General features: G+C 26.9%; 1 protein-coding gene, 1 long non-coding RNA gene and 1 pseudogene across 5 annotated transcripts; 1 reads left to right on the top strand and 2 right to left on the bottom strand.

The window, feature by feature from the left end:
• Positions 1-1,379: 1,379 nt before the first annotated feature.
• Positions 1,380-4,997, bottom strand: LOC132936522 (uncharacterized; annotated as a pseudogene).
• Positions 4,998-6,955: 1,958 nt separating this feature from the next.
• On the bottom strand, positions 6,956-10,368 carry LOC132937001 (uncharacterized). Its single transcript, XR_009663568.1, has 8 exons — positions 10,239-10,368; positions 9,168-9,215; positions 8,889-9,013; positions 8,663-8,811; positions 8,453-8,592; positions 8,193-8,342; positions 7,450-7,635; positions 6,956-7,185 (listed from the first exon to the last, which is right to left on the bottom strand). It is a non-coding gene; the product is annotated as an uncharacterized LOC132937001 (long non-coding RNA).
• Positions 10,369-10,862: 494 nt separating this feature from the next.
• Positions 10,863-14,102, top strand: LOC132936003 (uncharacterized). Of its 4 annotated transcripts, none has more exons than XM_061002657.1 (7): positions 10,863-11,063; positions 11,418-11,671; positions 11,743-11,998; positions 12,080-12,202; positions 12,315-12,476; positions 12,886-13,121; positions 13,609-14,102. In XM_061002657.1, exons 2-7 carry the CDS (start codon positions 11,466-11,468, stop codon positions 13,784-13,786), a joined length of 1,161 nt encoding a protein of 386 aa, XP_060858640.1. In that variant the 5' UTR covers positions 10,863-11,063; positions 11,418-11,465; the 3' UTR covers positions 13,787-14,102. The 4 variants fall into 4 exon arrangements, with proteins under 4 accessions (XP_060858640.1, XP_060858639.1, XP_060858637.1 ...); XM_061002656.1 differs by having other exon boundaries at positions 10,863-11,066; XM_061002654.1 differs by having other exon boundaries at positions 10,863-11,275.
• Positions 14,103-18,700: the final 4,598 nt, after the last annotated feature.

Genomic DNA, 18,700 nt, shown 5'->3' with positions numbered 1-18,700 from the left:
TCTATAAAAAAGAAAAAGATTCAATTTTATTCAACTATGTAATATTATAAATATTGTATACAAGATGGTAAAATTATATACAAAACTTGAACTAGGTATTTTAGAAACTCGATAACTAATATTGCATAAGATATATGATAATGAGTTGGATAACTCAATTGACTTTAGAAGTCTATTATGTATTAAGTAATAATTATAGTAAAATATTTTAAATCTAAGATAGGAAACTGTTAACAATTAAAAGAACATTTATCTGTTAGCTAAACAACAAAACCAAATTGAATTAGTTGGTATTATAGAAATTCAAAAACAATGTAAATTGTTGAATACAATTGGGTCATGCAATGGATGGTATTAAATTTGAATTCAATGATATAATTTCATTGTGTATGAAAAACGATTCTGAGCAGAGACGGTTTGTCAGTCTAGGATATTTTATATCATATTTATATTATTATTAGCATGATAACGAGTAGCCGATAAGTTGAATTAATATTATAAAATTACAAAAAAATAACTAAAATCGTTATTCTTGGTTATTTAATAATATGTAATTTCGTCCATTTTAACTTAAAATATCTATAAAAAAAACTGTGTTATATAACTATTGTTATATACTATGTATATTTTTTAGGAAATTCGGAACAATATCAATACACAATATTATATTGTTGTACAACACTAATTTTTAATACTTAAGAGGATGTCAGTGCACTATTGGTTTTCTCTCTCTGGTCCACGCGCATAGACAATACGCATTTGCGCAGAATCGTTTTTTTCATGTTTTTAAGTAATCTTAGAGTAAAATTACCAATTACAAAAAAGATAGAGAATAATATTATTGAGGGAATGCCACATCGATTTCTCTAAATATTGTTTCGAAACAATTTAAACATCATTTAAATTTACAACATTTTTTTGTTTATTTTGAAACTTAAATACAAATTTAAATAACAATACAATCTAAAATTGATATGACATTCCCTTAAAAATATTATTCTCTATCTTTTTTGTAATGGGTGATTTTACTCTAAGATTACTTGAAAACAGAAAAAACAATTCTGCGGAAATGCATTTTGTCTATGTTGTGCGTAATCAAAGAGAGAAAACAAATTGTGTGCTGACATCTTCTTAAAACTATTCATACAAAAATATATCCGTTTTTCCCAGAATAGTTTGCCGTTTATTATTAAAAAAACTGGTTAATTTTAGATTCTGCGCAGAGCAATGAATGTATTAATTTTACAATGATTGAGTCGGACTGGTTGTTTCGTAGTCAGTCGTTAACATAGGTTCGTCCGGAGAACAGCCTTCAACTGCAACAGATGTTCTCTGCGCGCCTTATTTCTCTAAAGGGTGACGTGGAGTTCCCTTCATGCTCACTTGATTTGAGAATCTCCAACAACTTCCTGTGATGTTACCTGAAGAAAAAATATTTTTAAAAATCAACCTTAATTGGAAGAACTCAAAGATTGAATTTAGGAGGAAATCGCCACTATACCCGTCTAGATGTGCCAAGATACAGCTGAAAACTACAGAAATTGACTTCACTGTTTAGGGGCCATCACCTAATAATGTTATTTTGAGATACTTGATTAATAAAACAGCATGATGTATCAAATAAAGAAAAATTAACCTCATTTCTATAAGTTGTGACATATTTTTTAAGCGTCAAAATTACACTGTCTGTTTTGCTGCACTCTGTATTTTTATAAAGCCTTTTGATCAAATGAATGTCTTGTTTTTCATTGCTTCCACCAGTATGTATGATTGTGCCTGCAAAACGTTTAAATATTACTTAAAAAATAAGAAAATATTAACTAAAATATAACTAAAAATCTATAATAATTATAATTTGTATATAAAGCGATATGTATTCCACATATTATTAATTATATATGTGACTGACAAGGCCCCGAACATGCAATGATAATATTTTGTCAACCAAATTTGTTATCAAATATCACATACTATTATACAATTATTCAATTATTTGCTCAAAACATACTCTAAGTAGTCTAAGTCTCTAACTCAACGACGTAGGTAACTGGTAAGTAAGTATTGTAGTTGTACGAATTCCAAAATATTATTATAAGAAACAAATTCTGCAATACATTAATTACTATATGGTAATAACCTTAGCATGATGGTTAGACTTTTATTTTTTTAGACTTTATAGTTAGTATTATATAACCATTTTTGAATTCATTATTACATCAATTATTTATTATTAGTTTATAACTGTTATTTTACAATTATAACAAATAGTTATGTATTATTCATTCAATATAAAAATTAGTTACTTATGTTACTATTAGTTATTTATGTATTGCAAAATCTGTTTATTATAATACTATTTATGATTATAGCAACTGTCAATATTTACTCCTTAACATATTTTATACCACAGGGTACTTATTTGCAAATAGGAAATAAAATGAAAATGTTTATTATGTTCATAAAAAAATGGATACTTATGATATTGAAATGGTGTTAGAAGATAACTATGATATTTCAGATAGTGAATTTTATGACTCAGATAATGATCCTGAATATTTTTAATTTTGAGCTTGTGAAGTTTTCAATTTTATATATCATACAATTTGTTTAAACTATTTCAGTAAGGGTAACTGTATTAAATTTATTTTAATATGATTAAATATATGTTATGAAAAATAAAATGATAAATCATTGCCGGTTGGCTCAAATATCTATATTTCAAATCAATTTTTGTTAGAGAAATATTGTTTTAACAAAAAAATGGCTTAGGAAAAAGTTTCTTAAAATTTAATTTTATATATATTCCAATTTTAATATTTTTTTTTTGCAATTTTTGTATCATGCATAATAATGTATGTACATATTGAAAATGATTATATTATGAATTAACATGTTCTCAAGAATATTTTTGAGCAGAAAAATTATTAAAAATGAATAATTATCAATGAAAAAAATTGAAAATAAAAAAAAAAATTGTCACTCATAAATGACTGACGTGGCCACAATGATAATATCCATGTCAGTCACATATGACTGACAAAGCGCGAGGATACAAATTAGGAAAATATTTGAGAATCCAAATAGATAACTAAGAGTCAGTCATATATGACTGACATGGCAGTAAGAGTGTTAAATATAATACTCGATTATCAATATCTACTATTTTGTAGTAGGTACATAGGTTTGAACTTACATATAGTTACATATAGTTACATATAGTTACATATAGTTACATTTTTTTGAAAGTATTCAATACGGTAATTTTGATTAGTTTTTACAAGTATTCTGAATGCAGTATTTGGAAAACTTTTTTAACGTCCAATCACATTTTATAACTAATAGTCAATAGATAGCCAGATTGGTGTGTAGGTATTATCAAGATTATTATAATGTTCATTTATAAATACTGAATTGAAAAAAAAAAAATATATTTTTGTTATTGAAATCTAAATCTACTAAAAATATCTGGAATACTTTTTGTGAAGTATTCCAAATACTTGGGAATATTATTAGTAGATATTCGAATACATATTCTGAATACTTTTTTTTAAGTATTTGGAATATGTATTTGAAATACTTTTAAAAAGTAGGTTACCCAAATCTTCATATAGATAATTTCTTGACAAATAAATATTGGACTCGAGTGGTTTACCTACCTTTTATGGTTAGATGCCCTACACTTAATAGATATTTAGTTTATACCAAGATATTCTGACGGTTAACCGATGTATAAAATTATATATTCTTAGGTAGGTTAGGTTAATATAGGTTTACTTAGGTAAATATATATTTACAGCGCGACTCTGGGAAATAATGTTTTTGGCTACATGACAATGTGACATCAAAATTATGAACAAATACTTTTTTAAACTTATAGAGACGACAAAAGAAACAGATAGGGATCTACAGTTATAATAAAAACTGTGCCTAATTAATGTAAAATTGTAAATTCGGTTTATATCGAGAAAAAAAATTTGTTTCTCAAATGCATTGTTGTAGTTAGATTATTTGAAAGTTGATTGATAGTGATATGGTAGTTTGTTTGTATTTTACTCAAATGATCTAAATCCAATAAAATAATCATTAACCTAACCTAACCTAACCTATGACATCAATTTATGCTGATGTGGCGCTCACCCATTAAATTGCAAATATTTTTTTATAAATTACCTAGAAATATCTATTAACTTGGATGGCTGACTCAGAATTTGAGTTCAAGTGCGTTATGAAAACTCTCCAAGTTATTGTTCGTTCTACATGGCAATCCATGAACTGACACAATTTCCAGGCCAACATTCCTTAACCAGTACCTAAACATATTTTGATATTTTATTTAATAATTAAGTATATTATAAGTTTGTTAGTTTGGATTTATTTGTTGGATGTTAGATTGTTTTTATTATAGGTCTAATTAAATGTTTACCTATTTAATTTAATGATAATTGAGAATAACTTTATCACCTAATGTAGATTATGTACAAACCTCTGATAATATTGTAGTAAATGTTCTAAATTGACTCCATGATTAGTAGCAAATGCGCTAATTAACAAGAATCCACTTTCCGTGTTTTGAGCCGGTGACAGTGGAAGGCACATTAATAATCGCAACACTTTTTGAGCATTATCATTGTTGTTTACATAATTTAAATAATGTAAACTTTTCATTTTTCTCCATAGGGCCTGTACATATAAAACCATTACACATAGCTGATGAAAGAGATTTATAGTAAAAGTAATGATATAGTCTATTTTTACATATTATGAAAAACTATGTAGATACTTTTTTTTATGATAATTGATAGGTATTATTCTTACCTGATTATGATGGAACCAGCATCCTACAGAACGAGCACCAGGAAAAACTGACATTAATACATCTCTCAAGGCTGTCTCGTAGTCTGTGATATGATAATTATACTGAGTGTAAATGTTGGCATTAAATTATTTTTGATGAACCATAAAACAGATTTATATGAACTTCTAGTTTTCTTCTCCATAAGCACGTACACAATAGGTAATAGGTATAGACTAAAATAAATATATTTAAAAAGATTATAACAAGAATGTATTACGACAAAAATTAAGTTTTAAATCTTTTTTTTTTCACAATAGTTTTTACACAATCCATACAATTTTGCACAACAAGCACATAAGATAAAGGTTACATAACATGCATTTCTTGAATAAGAAGCCACCCTTAAGTGGCACTTAGCTCAGTGTTTTATTTGGGATAGTTGAGGAGAGATATTTAATTTAAATAGTCACGACACCATTTCCTTTTGAATCTGCGTTATGGATTTCCAGGAAGTGTGAAGGTATGAAACTTTTTTATTAGATGGTTGGGGTGATTTTCTAGTCCGTCAAAAGTCAAAAGTCTGAATGATTTTTTAGCTGATACCCAGAGTTGTAACACATATGTCCATTAGGCTATACGAGAGTTTTATATATTAGTAATTTAAGCTAGTAAATTTATTTTTTGATAGAAACGTTTAATATAACATATTTAAATATACCAACAAAATATCAATAAATATATAAAATATACAAATGTTGGCAATGATCTAATAATATTATAAACCGGGTTCTTTGCAAGTAATTATTCATAGGTAGGTATTTAAGAGGATGTAATCTGATATTTGTTATGTTCTTACATATGGGCGATATAGACAAAAATATATATTTTTGTATTTCTAATATTTTAGTGACTACTAGAATATTTAAAAATAAAAAATAATTTAAAAAGGTTTTTGCGTGCATATTGTCACCTTTTATTTTATGAAATTATTTTTGTTTAAGTCTATTAAGAGCAAATGCCAGTAACCAGTATGAATTCTGCTTTAGTTTTAATTTATCATAGAAGTTTTAAAATAATCTTACATAATTTTGAACCATGCAATGTAATGTTAACATTTGATAATCCATGTTTGATGGAATAATTTTGAATGTTGCATCCGCATGAATCACTTGTATGTCATTATTGAGGACGGATCTAATAAGTTGTGTACAGGCAAATATTATACTTGTCTTGTTATTAGTAATAAAATATTATTACAACATGTAAATCTTCCAGGTGTTCTTCCTAAAACAATCATGCAAATTCTAGTAAATTGCCTGGCAATCTGGGCAATGCATTTCTCCTTGCAGAACAGATTAACGATTCTGCTGTTGTTAATACTCGGAGTATAAGGCAGCAGCTTCCATATATCTATTATGGGAAAGTTTTTTTAGGTATACATATAGGTAAATTACAAATTGTAAAACAAAATAGTTAGGTAAGTAAGAAATCTGTTTGATTGAATTAAGATAAAATATAAGGAATTAGGTACATGATAACTATGATAAGGAAATCGTCACACGAGAAATGAGTGAATATCCAATGTTGTAAAAATATGAACTTCAAACGCTGATAAAAATTTAATTTGACTATATTGTAGACATGTTTTTTTGGTAAAGGTAGACTTATTTATTAGGAATCTTGTATTACATTATCAAATATTAGATTTAAAAAGAAAATTTTTTTATGAATTTCTAATTGAAAATAATTTGACAAATATCCGTACCCTACACCGAAAACGATGAAGAAGAGGTACTGTGTGACATGATATCCCTAAGTAGTAAGTATACCTACCTACCTATATTTATTTATTTAACACGTTAGTGAAGCAGTTTCGTTTCTTATGACTTCAAGCTACATTAGAAATTATCTAGTGACCTATTGAGTATTGTGACTTACTAACAATTTCATCAAAAAATCAAATATTCTAAAATATCTTTTGTTGTGTGCCTATTTGTTATATTCAACTCCCAAAATGTATGTCCAATAATAACAATATAATGCAACACTTAACTCGTGTTATAAACATTTATTAAAACTCAACACAACAAATACTTTGAAATTCACAAATAGATATAATGTTTAGCAAAATTACCTGAGGGTGCTTATTATGGTGGAGTGTAAAAGTCTGATCGGTGGTGAAAAGAAATATCAATTGCCCTTTGGATTAAGGCATTATGCTGATTTAGCTAAGTTTGCTACTATAGCAATTCCACGAATTATAGTATATAAGAATCATGATTATTAATGTACGTTGTATTTTTTAATATCGATGTCATTCAACATTTGTAGAACTAGAAGTCCATCATGTCTCATTGACTTATTCCACGCGTGCGATATATTAAGTATTTCTGTTAAACATATTTGAATAATGCAATGGTTTTATTCTAATTTAATTTATAATATATAATTTATCGTGTTTTAAGTTAAGGGTGTGGGAGACTGGCCTATAACACTCTAAAAACTTTATGAACACACAATCAATGACTCCCAAATTACAGTAATGTGCATAACTGCCATTGTAAATATATAATAGTGGATAGGTTTTTTATGTTTTGCCCCTCTCGTAAATTAGCCCTGCGCCACTGTATATGGTACTAATTATAATTACTTACAAACTTGCTAAACTGTTTTATTAATACCAGTCTTGTTGATTGTTAAAACCATCATTGACAAATTCATTCCTAATTGTATCAATTGGTACCCAAGTATAATCGTCATTATTTAGAGCTATATTGTGTAATATACAACAAGCAGTTACAGCTTTCGATATATTATCCACATTTTTCATACACACACTCCTATATAATTAAATTAATGAAATATTAAATCTTTGACCATTAAGGGCGTTGTATGCCACGATTGTCTGTCTTTGTCTAACACATGTGGAACATAGGAATAACGACCTAAACATCTGACAAAATTAAGGTACTTCTACTTGTTCGATTGAAAATATGTAAAGATGTTTGAATTGGTATACAAGTTTACTTTGCATCGGTCGAAGCATATTTAAATATTTTGAAATATATTTTTTAATATATTTAATAATAAAAACTAACAAATGTATAAAACGTAAAATATTTATTCTCATCAAAATATTGCTACAATCGAAAAAGTGCTTCGACCAATGTAAGGTAAACTTGTATACCAATTCAAACATCTTTACATATTTTAAATCGAACAACTAGAAGTACCTTAATTTTTGTCAGGCGTTTAGGTTGTTATTCCTATGTTCCAAGTGTGTTAGACAAAAACAGACAATCGCGGCATGCAACGCCCTTAAACAAACTGAATAAAACAAATATTAATATGGAGTGTAAGTTGAAATAACATTTGGATCTATAAACATAAGACTTACTTCAAACGTCTGAAACGACCTAATAATAGTCCAAATGCCTGCTCTATTACTACCCTTGTTGAACTTAATCTTTTATTGTAGATAGCTTGAGTCGGTGTCAAAATTTCTCTTTGGCGATAGGGGTCAAGAGTCTTTTTGACAAAGGAAAAGCTGAATTTCATAATAAAATTCAATAAAAATTAAATTTTAAAATAACGTTTCATCACTGAATACCAAAATGAATTTATAATACCTACATGTAAATATATTTTTTAATTTACCTAAAATATGGTATTCTGTCGGAAATTAGGTACAATCGTCGGCTGTTAAACATTTACCAAGAGTAGAATTTCTGTAGACACGTACATCATGAGAAGACCCAGGCCATCCAGCGAACACATAAGTAAATTCAAGATTTGACCTGCAATTATTATGAAAACAATCAGTTTTTAGTTTTTAATCCAAGAACAATGCTAAAAATATATTATTACTAGAAGGACTATTGATTGAAACATCTTCCTGTTTGTGTAGTCTTTTCATTTATTCAGAGGTACTGTAATTCGAATATGACATCCATCAATTGCGCCAATAACATTGGGAAAATTATTGACCCTTAATGTATTAAAACTATTTGCTACATCTAGAAATATTCATAATTTAAAATAATATTTATAACTAAAAGTATACTCAGAGCAATAATGTTATTTAAAAAATTACTTATTATGTTTGATCCTTTTGGCCAAATAATAAAATCATCACACACTGTACATATAATATCTATCAGATAATGAACTGTCCGGCAAGCATTTCCACGTGCTACATCAAAGCGATCACCCAGCTGCCTAAAAACAAGTTATTGATAATATTTTAGTTAACTACATATTATTCTGACATCTACACATATAGAAACTTAAACTATAGTAATAAGCAATGTGCGCATCGCACATAGTTTAGCACAATACAGTTAACATTTTTCTAATTAAAAAAGGTAGTTACCAAAATGTTTCATTATTTGATCAGTACCAAAGTGTCATGAGAAGTGCTCTGTAAAAAGAAATGCGTTTTTGACCCAATATATAATTTCCTTCATACCTATTAATGATTTTTGAAGATAAAATCTAATCAAAAATAAATGTACATTGGCTATAAATTATAAAGATAAGTATTGTAATGTAATTATAAGTCAATTATTTACTTTGAAAATGTAATATATTAATTAATAGGTATACAAATAAATGCAGTAAAACTTGCGAAGATGCTCTTCAGGGGACCAGCTAAAAAGAACGTAATGCTTATGTGGGAAACGGGAAGCAAGTTTTACTTTAATAATGTCATAATGTTGAAGTTTACTAAAAATAAGGTATAATTGCGCCTATGAGGTCAATTACATACTTCAACAGAAGATCTAGAGAGACGAAAATGACTTCGAAATTCAACTTCACTGTAATTGGACACGGTAATCAAAAAGCATTTTATTCGACAGCCGTTTTCTTTCAATAATAAAACAAGACACTTATTTATTTCCTTTCTATTATTTATTTGAATATATGTTTTTAATAAACACAACAACACTTTATTCGAAATATCCATCTTGATTTCTTAGGGATACTTTAGTACTTAACGTTTACAGTTTTTAAAGTTAAATTACAAAAATGTCATAAATAAATAAAAAAATATAATACACATGATAACAAGCGCTTGATAACATCTGTTGATATTAAATTATTAAAATTTATTTGTTATAAAAGTGTTCTTTTATGATCAATCCGATGCTTCATCAGATGGATAACTAGATGCATGTCAATAATTAATGAGGAACACACTGATAAATTGTTGTTCGCATAGGCATTAGGACGATTGACCTATAATTTATAAACCAATACACCAAAAGACCTATAATTGTTCTGTGCTGTAAACTAGATAATATAGACCAATAGAACTTATCACAGAGCTGAGGGCACAGACTATTATATTATAGCTTACCTTAGATCCTAGTATCCTACACGAATCATTGAAATTATTCATATCATTGCATATATTATTATCTATATTGTATTATATATTTACTTATCCCATTTACGATTATGATTATGGTTGTTGAGTGTTGAAAATCCTGGTCTTTGGTCAACGATGTGCGTCATAAAAAATTAAACACAATATTATTATCGTGAATACATTTTACGGTTTTTTATGTTCTGCTGAACAATAATAATATTACAATAACAATAATTACCAATGACTAGTAGCATTGATTATTAGCATTGATTATATAATCAATGCTCGTAGTTATCACCGAGGAGTATCGAGTATCAGACACAAGGTCTTAGACTGAAGATAAGGTCGGACAACTTCCCACCCTCCCACCTATTACAATATTTCCGCTTAACGAGGCAAAACATTTTCCAAGTTGCATCAAAAGCGCGGCTGCCGGTTAGACTTATTATGAGGTTAAGAACAATATTTTTTTGGAATTCGGGGTTATTTTTATGGACTATATTATTAAATTATTTTCTCCAATCATATAAACTAGTTGGTTTATAATAAACTAGCTAGTTTATATGGTCGAAGGTTATTATAAACTTGTATAATACTATAATGTCATAACCTTAAAAAAATTCTGCAGGGCAGCGTTTAATAGTACAGCGGCCAAATTTTGAAATGGATTTGTCTCACTAAGCGGAATGCTGATAATGTATAGTTGTCCGATCTTATCTTCTAAGACCGTGATCAGACATTATAATTTATAATCGCGTTCAAGAAGTCGAAACATCGTTCAATAAGTCGATCGTCATCTTGAATCTTGATAATAAATAATATTACAGAAGATGGAAGAATGAGCCCTGCTGCAGTCCGAGTAGCTCCAGACATCACGCGATCGCGATCATTTGCATAGTAGTATACAATTTATATTATCATATCTACTGTTCCGTAAGACGTGTCAGGTGCGATATTATTAATATTTTACTGTTCGTCGTCGGCGGACGATCTATTAAACTTCGCAAACCCCAAATTCACTTCACACGTCCAGTCTTGTTCACATGTACCTACCAATTTTTTTCATTTAAACTTGAGTGGCACACCTCACCAACTCTTAACCGTAGCGGGTGAGTAATGTGTACGCTTTTTGGTGTCCATCGACCATCATTATAACCATTTATAAATGTGTAAAATATAATAATTTATGTGTATAATATACACCTATTATGTTATAATTTTTCATTTCATGATCGGTCCAAACTCATTTAGGTTACTCATCTCTTATCGAAGTTGTAAGCGATTTGAACATCCCGTAACATGGAAAACAGTTACAAGAGACCATTAGAAAATGGATGTCAATATTTGTACACAGAAACAAAGAAACCTAAAGCGTCTCAGGTCACAACAACGACATCACATCCTAAATCCTCAAAGGAAATTGTTGGTTTCCAAGATTTATCCGATGATGTTATCATGTATTTATTTAAATATCTATCACATGATAATCTTGCCAAAATGGCACTGTGAGTATACAAACTTGAAAATTAGGTTAAGCAACTTAAGTTAATTAATAATTTTGCCTTTGGTTTTATAGGATATGCCCTAACTTGTTAAGAGTTAGTCATGATTGGACTCTATGGAAAAAACCAAAATTTGAAAAGTTTGAAAAATCTATGGAAGATGTATACTTGAGCTACTTAAAAGAGGATACTACTGAATTGCTTATATCGTGTAATGATGTTCCAAGCTCTGATTTTTCAGTTTCTCACAAATTTCTTATACAATTAGAAACAAAATGCCCAGAATTGCTCCATTTAACATTAACAAATCAAGTATTTGATGCCCGAGAAGTAAGAATAATCCTTCTTCAGTTTCTGTCTCGAGTATTTTAATTGATTTACTACTTACTAATAAGTACATTTTGTGTGTAGATAAGCGTAAAGATTTTGCATCGAAAATTAAAAATGCTGACGATTGATAATACAACTATTGAAAATATTCCAGACAGCTCTTCATATTTATGTGATATAAACAATGCTTGCCCAGATCTAGAGGTAAATTTGATTTATTTTTGTATACTAAATACATTTAAAACCAAGTGATTTTAGAAATATTTATTTTGATTACACATCAACATTTTTATAATAATTGTTTGTACTTGTATAGCAAATTATAATTACGAACAATGGTTGGTTTATGCCAAATTGTTTGTATGCATTGTCCAAGCTGGAGCGTTTACTCTACTTAAGTCTCGCAGGTTGCAAACAGTTTAAGATTTGTATTCCATATGCAGGTATTACTGCTATAATTGGATTCAAATCATTACAGGTTAGCAATACAAATTGAAATATAACAAATTTTTAAAAGTAGATGTTATTTTTTTAATTACAATTACGCAGACTATATTAAAAATGATAGGAATGTACTAGTAGTACAATGATAGTAGTGTTAACTAAAAAAAATTTTTTTATTTTTGTGAAAATTCCAAATATTAGTATCAATTTATTAGTTATCACTTACTTAATAAGTTATTAATTATCTGGCTATTAAGTGCTTTTTAATAATGAATTTAAAATAAAGTAATATGAGTTACCAGTTAAAAGAGTGTTAATTCTATTGTTTACTAACTTTACTATAATATATTATTGGGTTTAATAAAACAATACTGTACATTCCTTTACCTGTTATTTAATTTACCAATAAATATTTCTTACCTGATTATTAATATTATTTTTAGACACTTGATTTGCGTTTTACTCCAGTAAGTGATCATGAACTAGTTTGCTTTCAAAGATTAACAACTTTGAAAAATGTTCTTTTGGAAAGCCCTGAGTATATGAACCACGAGAGAGATGCAACAATTACCGATTTAGGTTTGGCAGGATTCTGTACTACCTTTGAATTTCTCTATCCGTACATACAAATTTTGATTGATAGACGTAATCAAGTAAACTTAAGAAGAGTTCATGAAAGGTAACTTAAATTAATAATAAATAATTATAATACAAACATTTGTACATAAAAGCTCATTCATATTTTTACTTTAAGTTTATGTATTTCTATACAATATTCTTTTCTTTAAATGCTATTAAAGAAAATAAAACTAAAAAATCAAACATTGAATACAATTAAACATAAATATATTTTATTTTAATCATGAAGTAATAGTAGTATTATACTGTTACAAACAAATTGTAATATTGGTTGTTTAACACCTAAAAATGTATTTATTAGGTCATTTTATTTTGTAATAGTAAGTATTTAAATTAAATATTATATCTAAATCATTGGATTTGGTTCCACTTAAATGCTTACTTTGGTTTACAACTCATTTCAATAGTTTTGACTTATTAAGTTTTAAATCACGACATAATATTTTACCTACTGTTGATTGAATATTAGGTTTATTATGTTATAATATGCTACATTTATTTTTAAATAAGAATGATAATGTTGATAGATGCAGAATTGAAACCTTATATGTCCGCAACTATCCAAAAGTAACCGATGCATTTTTGAAGACTGCTGTCAGAACTTGTCCAGAACTGAAAATGTTAGACATTACTGGATCATGTTGCACTTTAGCAGAAATTGAAAATTTTAAAGCAAATAGACCTGGTACAAAGGTAATATGCTAAAAAGACTGAAAAGAGAGATGTATATATAATAATTGATTACTTAATATTATAATTTAAAAACAAATCTTAAAAAAAAAATGTTTACTCAAGTGCAGTTTTTAGTTACATATTATTTATAATATAAACAAATAAATACTAAATAGAATAATAAAATATCAACAATCATTATTGTTAAAAATAAGCTTTGAAAACCAAATGCATTAGTTGCATTCATAAAATTAATAATACTTACAATATATTATAGTAATATAAATTTCTATGAATATAACGCATCCCTAAAAGAATAGTGGCACAACTAAAAAATACGTTTTTCGAGTTATTACCATCAAAATATAATGTCAGTAAATATTTAATAGAATATTGAAAAATATAATAATTACCATACATGTTGTATCCGATATTTACCTAATTATAATTAAATATTCTTAATTGTTATATAGTGTGCTCCATTCCTTATAAGTTATAAACAATAAAAATTGTATGTAACACAAATCTCTTACTATTTTTGTATTATATAATTTTACACTCCATGGTTAATTTCGCTGAATATAAATATAATTATATATTCCTATTTTCTAATTTATTCAATACTCATATACATCTTATGTGTTTTTTTAAATAATACTTCTAATTTTTTTAATTGTATACAAGTTTAAATATATTATATTCAGACAATTTTAATAGTAATAACAACATTATTGTTATAAATGTGTACAAATTAATTTCAGATACTAGATGTTAATTATAAGTGCTTACAGTAATTATTATTTTCAATCTGTTAAAAATTATTATAAATATATATTTAATGGCTAATAGAATAGTTTGAATAAATACTGAGAAAATTAAAAATAATGATAGTAGCAGTTTATGTTTATAGTTTTAAACATAATTATATAATTTATTTATTGTTTATTACAATTTCTAATTATTCTAGTGTATTTAAAATATGTGTGTCCAACATTTTACATAGCATTGAAAGTATAAAATATTATTATTCAAATTTTATACCATGTAATAAATTAAATGTAAATTTATTACTAATAATATAGTATGTTTTAAACATTTTTTTTTATTATATTTATAAGCAACATGAAATATTAACTTGAAATAAAGCTGTTGTGTATAATAAACAGGACATTTTTAAAATAATTTTTCACTTGTACATATAAATATTAGCTACTTATAGACATTTACTCCTATTTGAAATTATTAAAATTAGTTTAATTTGCTTTCTTTAAGATTAAATTGAATTGTTTACACATTGCAATTTTAAAACTATATGTTTTTTAAAAACAAATGTTTACTTATTTTGATGTAAAAATTGTCAGCAGTTATTTCTTATGATGTCAATAGAACATTTAGACAATTTTGTATATTATATATGCTTATACCATTCAATAAGTTGAATATATTTATGATAAAACTATTTTAATTTTAAATAAATTATAGGTTTGGTAAAAGTACCTATGTTATTTATTTTTAAGAGTTTGTATCATTTATATTTGAATCAAGCGAATGATTGTATTGATGTATTGTTTTATATTGTGTTTTATGAGTTCAACTTATTTTTGGAATGTTACTGGAGTGAGTCTATAAGGGATTTCTTTTTCAATGATGTGTAAGTGTGTATTTTTTATGGAATTTATTGTTTGAATTTAGTTAATTAACGTTAGCTTAAAATAGTTGAGCTAAATACTAATTATAATTAGGTACCTTATATGCATTGGCAGTGTCTTACACGTGAAATTTAAATGTACTAATTCCGGTTATGAACATCCTGTGCATGTTTATACAGTCGAGTCGCGATAACTCGAAGTTGAAGGGGGATAAAAATACACTTCGAGATACGTATTATTCGAGATATATAACTCGAATTTATCAAAATTAAATCAAAACTTCGAGTTATGTAATGAAATATAATAAAATATAAAAATTATAAAAATTTATGATAAATATATGTAAATAAACGTTGTATAACATAACTAAAATAGATTATAAGTATATGTACATCTGTATTATTTATTAGATACAGTAGAAAAATAATTTGTAATTCATTTTTGGGTTTTCGGCTGTTTATTGACAAAATCTTCTAATTTTCTTATGGCCTCGAATATAGAAGTATCCACACCTGCGACGGATTCAATAAACTGCCTAACAGTGTGTAGTGATGATATTGCTTGGTTTGCCGTTATCATATCTAAAGTTCTTTCAGGCTCATCATTTTCGGAATCACTGTTTGATGTATTGATACCCATGATTTCGTTATCAGTTAATAGTCCAGTGACTTCAACATTTTCATCGATTGTAGCACGATCGACACGATCGACACAACACTGTCAATAACATTATTAACCATACATACATACTTATTGTGAATGCGCTAATAATCAGTTTCTATATCTACTCATTTTATCTTAAAGTAGATAAAACAAATTATTACGAAATACCCAGATACCCATATATCACAGATATAAATCATATACTTCGACTAAGCTATTCATTACAATTTTATATTCGAGTTAACAAGACTTATAATACATTGAGTGTTATGAGAATTTCAAGGGGAATAAAAAAAAAATCGAGTTGTCAAGTTTTTCGAGTTATCGAGGTTCGAGTTATCGCGACTCGACTGTATAATATTATGATGACCAAGCTGTGACAAGTAATTTAATATTATATACGATATAGGTAGGTAGGTACCTAATATCCATAACTATTAACTTCCACAACTCGTTTTTGGCGATCAATATCATCAACACACTTCTCAGCCGGCTCAGTCCAAAAATCGTTTTTCATCCGTTCTAACTACTAACTTTTAACGAAGTACTATTACGTAGTTACGTCCGCGTCGTTTATAGATACCTATCACAAGAAATAGGTAGGTAGTTAATTTATCGGTAAACTACGTATAGAAAACTTCTCAGCCCTACTTTTGCAGCTTCATATCTATTGACTATTTTGTACCATTTTGATTACATTCACAGGATCCGCGTACAGTGGTGAATGTAAACAAGCAAATACGATAAGCATATATTTGGTAGGTATATACAGGGTGTCCCACTGAGATCTGACAGATGAAATAACTTTTGTTCTAATTGATATTTTTAAAAAATTTCTTTTAAATATAATTCATAGACTATTGCGCTACATTTTTAGTATACATTTTTTATTTTTTATTTTTTAATACTGAAAATAAAAAACTTAAAAACTGATAAAAAAAATTTCCAAAATATCCAAAATAGCCAATTTGTAAATCTGATTTTCAGAAAAATTTATATCGTAAAAACATTTATTTAAGTCAAGTGGCTGATTTTTTACCATTTTTTTAAATATCAATATTCTTGTTAAGTAATATACGATCTAGTTTATGTTAGAAACATTATAATTTCAAAAAATATAAATCATTTTGAAATTATGTTACAAAATGTTCATATAAAATAATTTCAAAATGATTTATATTTTTTAAAAATCAGCCACTTGACTTAAATAAATGTTTGTACGATATAAATTTTTCTGAAAATCAGATTTACAAATTGGCTATTTTGGATATTTTGAAAATTTTTTTTATCAGTTTTTAAGTTTTTTATTTTTAGTATTAAAAAATAAAAAATAAAAAATGTGTACTAAAAATGTAGCGCAATAGTCTATGAATTATATTTAAAAGAAATTTTTTAAAAATATTAAATAGAACAAAAGTTATTTCATTTGTCAGATCTCAGTGGGACACCCTGTATATATATTATCATTATAATGCCTCTTTATTCCGATTAACTTTCGTTAAAACAGTGAAAAATGTAAAAGGGTACCTACTACAATAATTGTAATTGTGGCTTGGTGTGGCATTGTGTCTGGCTTCAATCGTAAGTGGAACCTTGTTTTAAATTTTCAATCCGTAGATATAAAAATTGAACATTTTATACATTTTTAACTACAAAATAATTATTAACTTTTGTCAAAATTTGAACTTTAAATGATTATAAAAAAAATTGTGCATATGTATTTTTAATATTTTTCAACTGCTATTAGAACGATATATCAGGAGCCTTATATTAAATGTTCACGCTTTTTTACCCAACAAATAAATTTTTATTGATATTTATAGAAAAAAAAAACAAAAAATTGAAAACTGACAATGTCCGTAAACAGCTCTAAAAGAGTCAACATATTTTCAAAATCTTATGGTGTATAGAAAATGCTAATATAAACATTCAGTAAAATTTTCATGTATCTACAGTCATTCGTTTTTGAATAACAACAAAATAGCAAAATCGTTACATGAGAAATCGAGTGAATATCAAATATTGTAAAAATATGAATTTCAAACGCTCATAAAAATTTAATTTGACTTTCGTGTAGACATTTTTTTTTATATAGGTGGACAAACTTATGGATAACCTTGTATTACATTTTCAAATCTTAGATTTAAAAAGAAAAATTTTTATGAATTCTCAACTCAAAATAATTTGCTAATTTTCGTGATTTTTCTGTATTTTGTCAACATTTTAATTTAAATACTTATAAATAAAAACTGTGACTAAGGATTTTTAATTTTTTTCATCTGCCTTTGAAACAATAACCTAGGAGCCTTCTATTAAATTTTCAAGCTTTTTTACTCCACAAGTAAAATTGTATTGATATTTATAGAAAAAAAAACTAAAAAAAAATGGAAATTGACAATGTCCGTAAGCAGCTCAAAATAAGTCAAAATATTTGAAAATGTTATGGTGTATAGGAAATGCAATTATAAACATTCAGTCAAAATGTCATGTCCCTACGGTCATTTGTTTTAGAGTTGCACCAAAAACCAAAATCGATTTTCTCGAAAACAGATTTTACGTAAAAATTCACGTTTTTCCTTAATTTTTCTTTTGTTTTTCATGTCATTTCTGGGACTTACTTTTGACCCCCCCCCCC

Source organism: Metopolophium dirhodum, chromosome 1 (assembly GCF_019925205.1).
Source record: "Metopolophium dirhodum isolate CAU chromosome 1, ASM1992520v1, whole genome shotgun sequence".
Taxonomy (NCBI): Eukaryota; Metazoa; Arthropoda; class Insecta; order Hemiptera; family Aphididae; genus Metopolophium; species Metopolophium dirhodum.
This window is presented reverse-complemented; position numbering and strand designations above follow the sequence as displayed.

What these genes read in the sequence shown, in the direction of transcription:
- LOC132936003 (XM_061002657.1), top strand. Translation starts at nt 11,466, where the DNA reads ATGGAAAACAGTTACAAGAGACCATTAGAAAATGGATGTCAATATTTG. An exon ending in AAGTATTTGATGCCCGAGAA is followed by an intron (nt 11,999 to 12,079) that starts GTAAGAATAATC and finishes TTTTGTGTGTAG; the next exon opens with ATAAGCGTAAAGATTTTGCA. An exon ending in TTGGATTCAAATCATTACAG is followed by an intron (nt 12,477 to 12,885) that starts GTTAGCAATACA and finishes TATTATTTTTAG; the next exon opens with ACACTTGATTTGCGTTTTAC.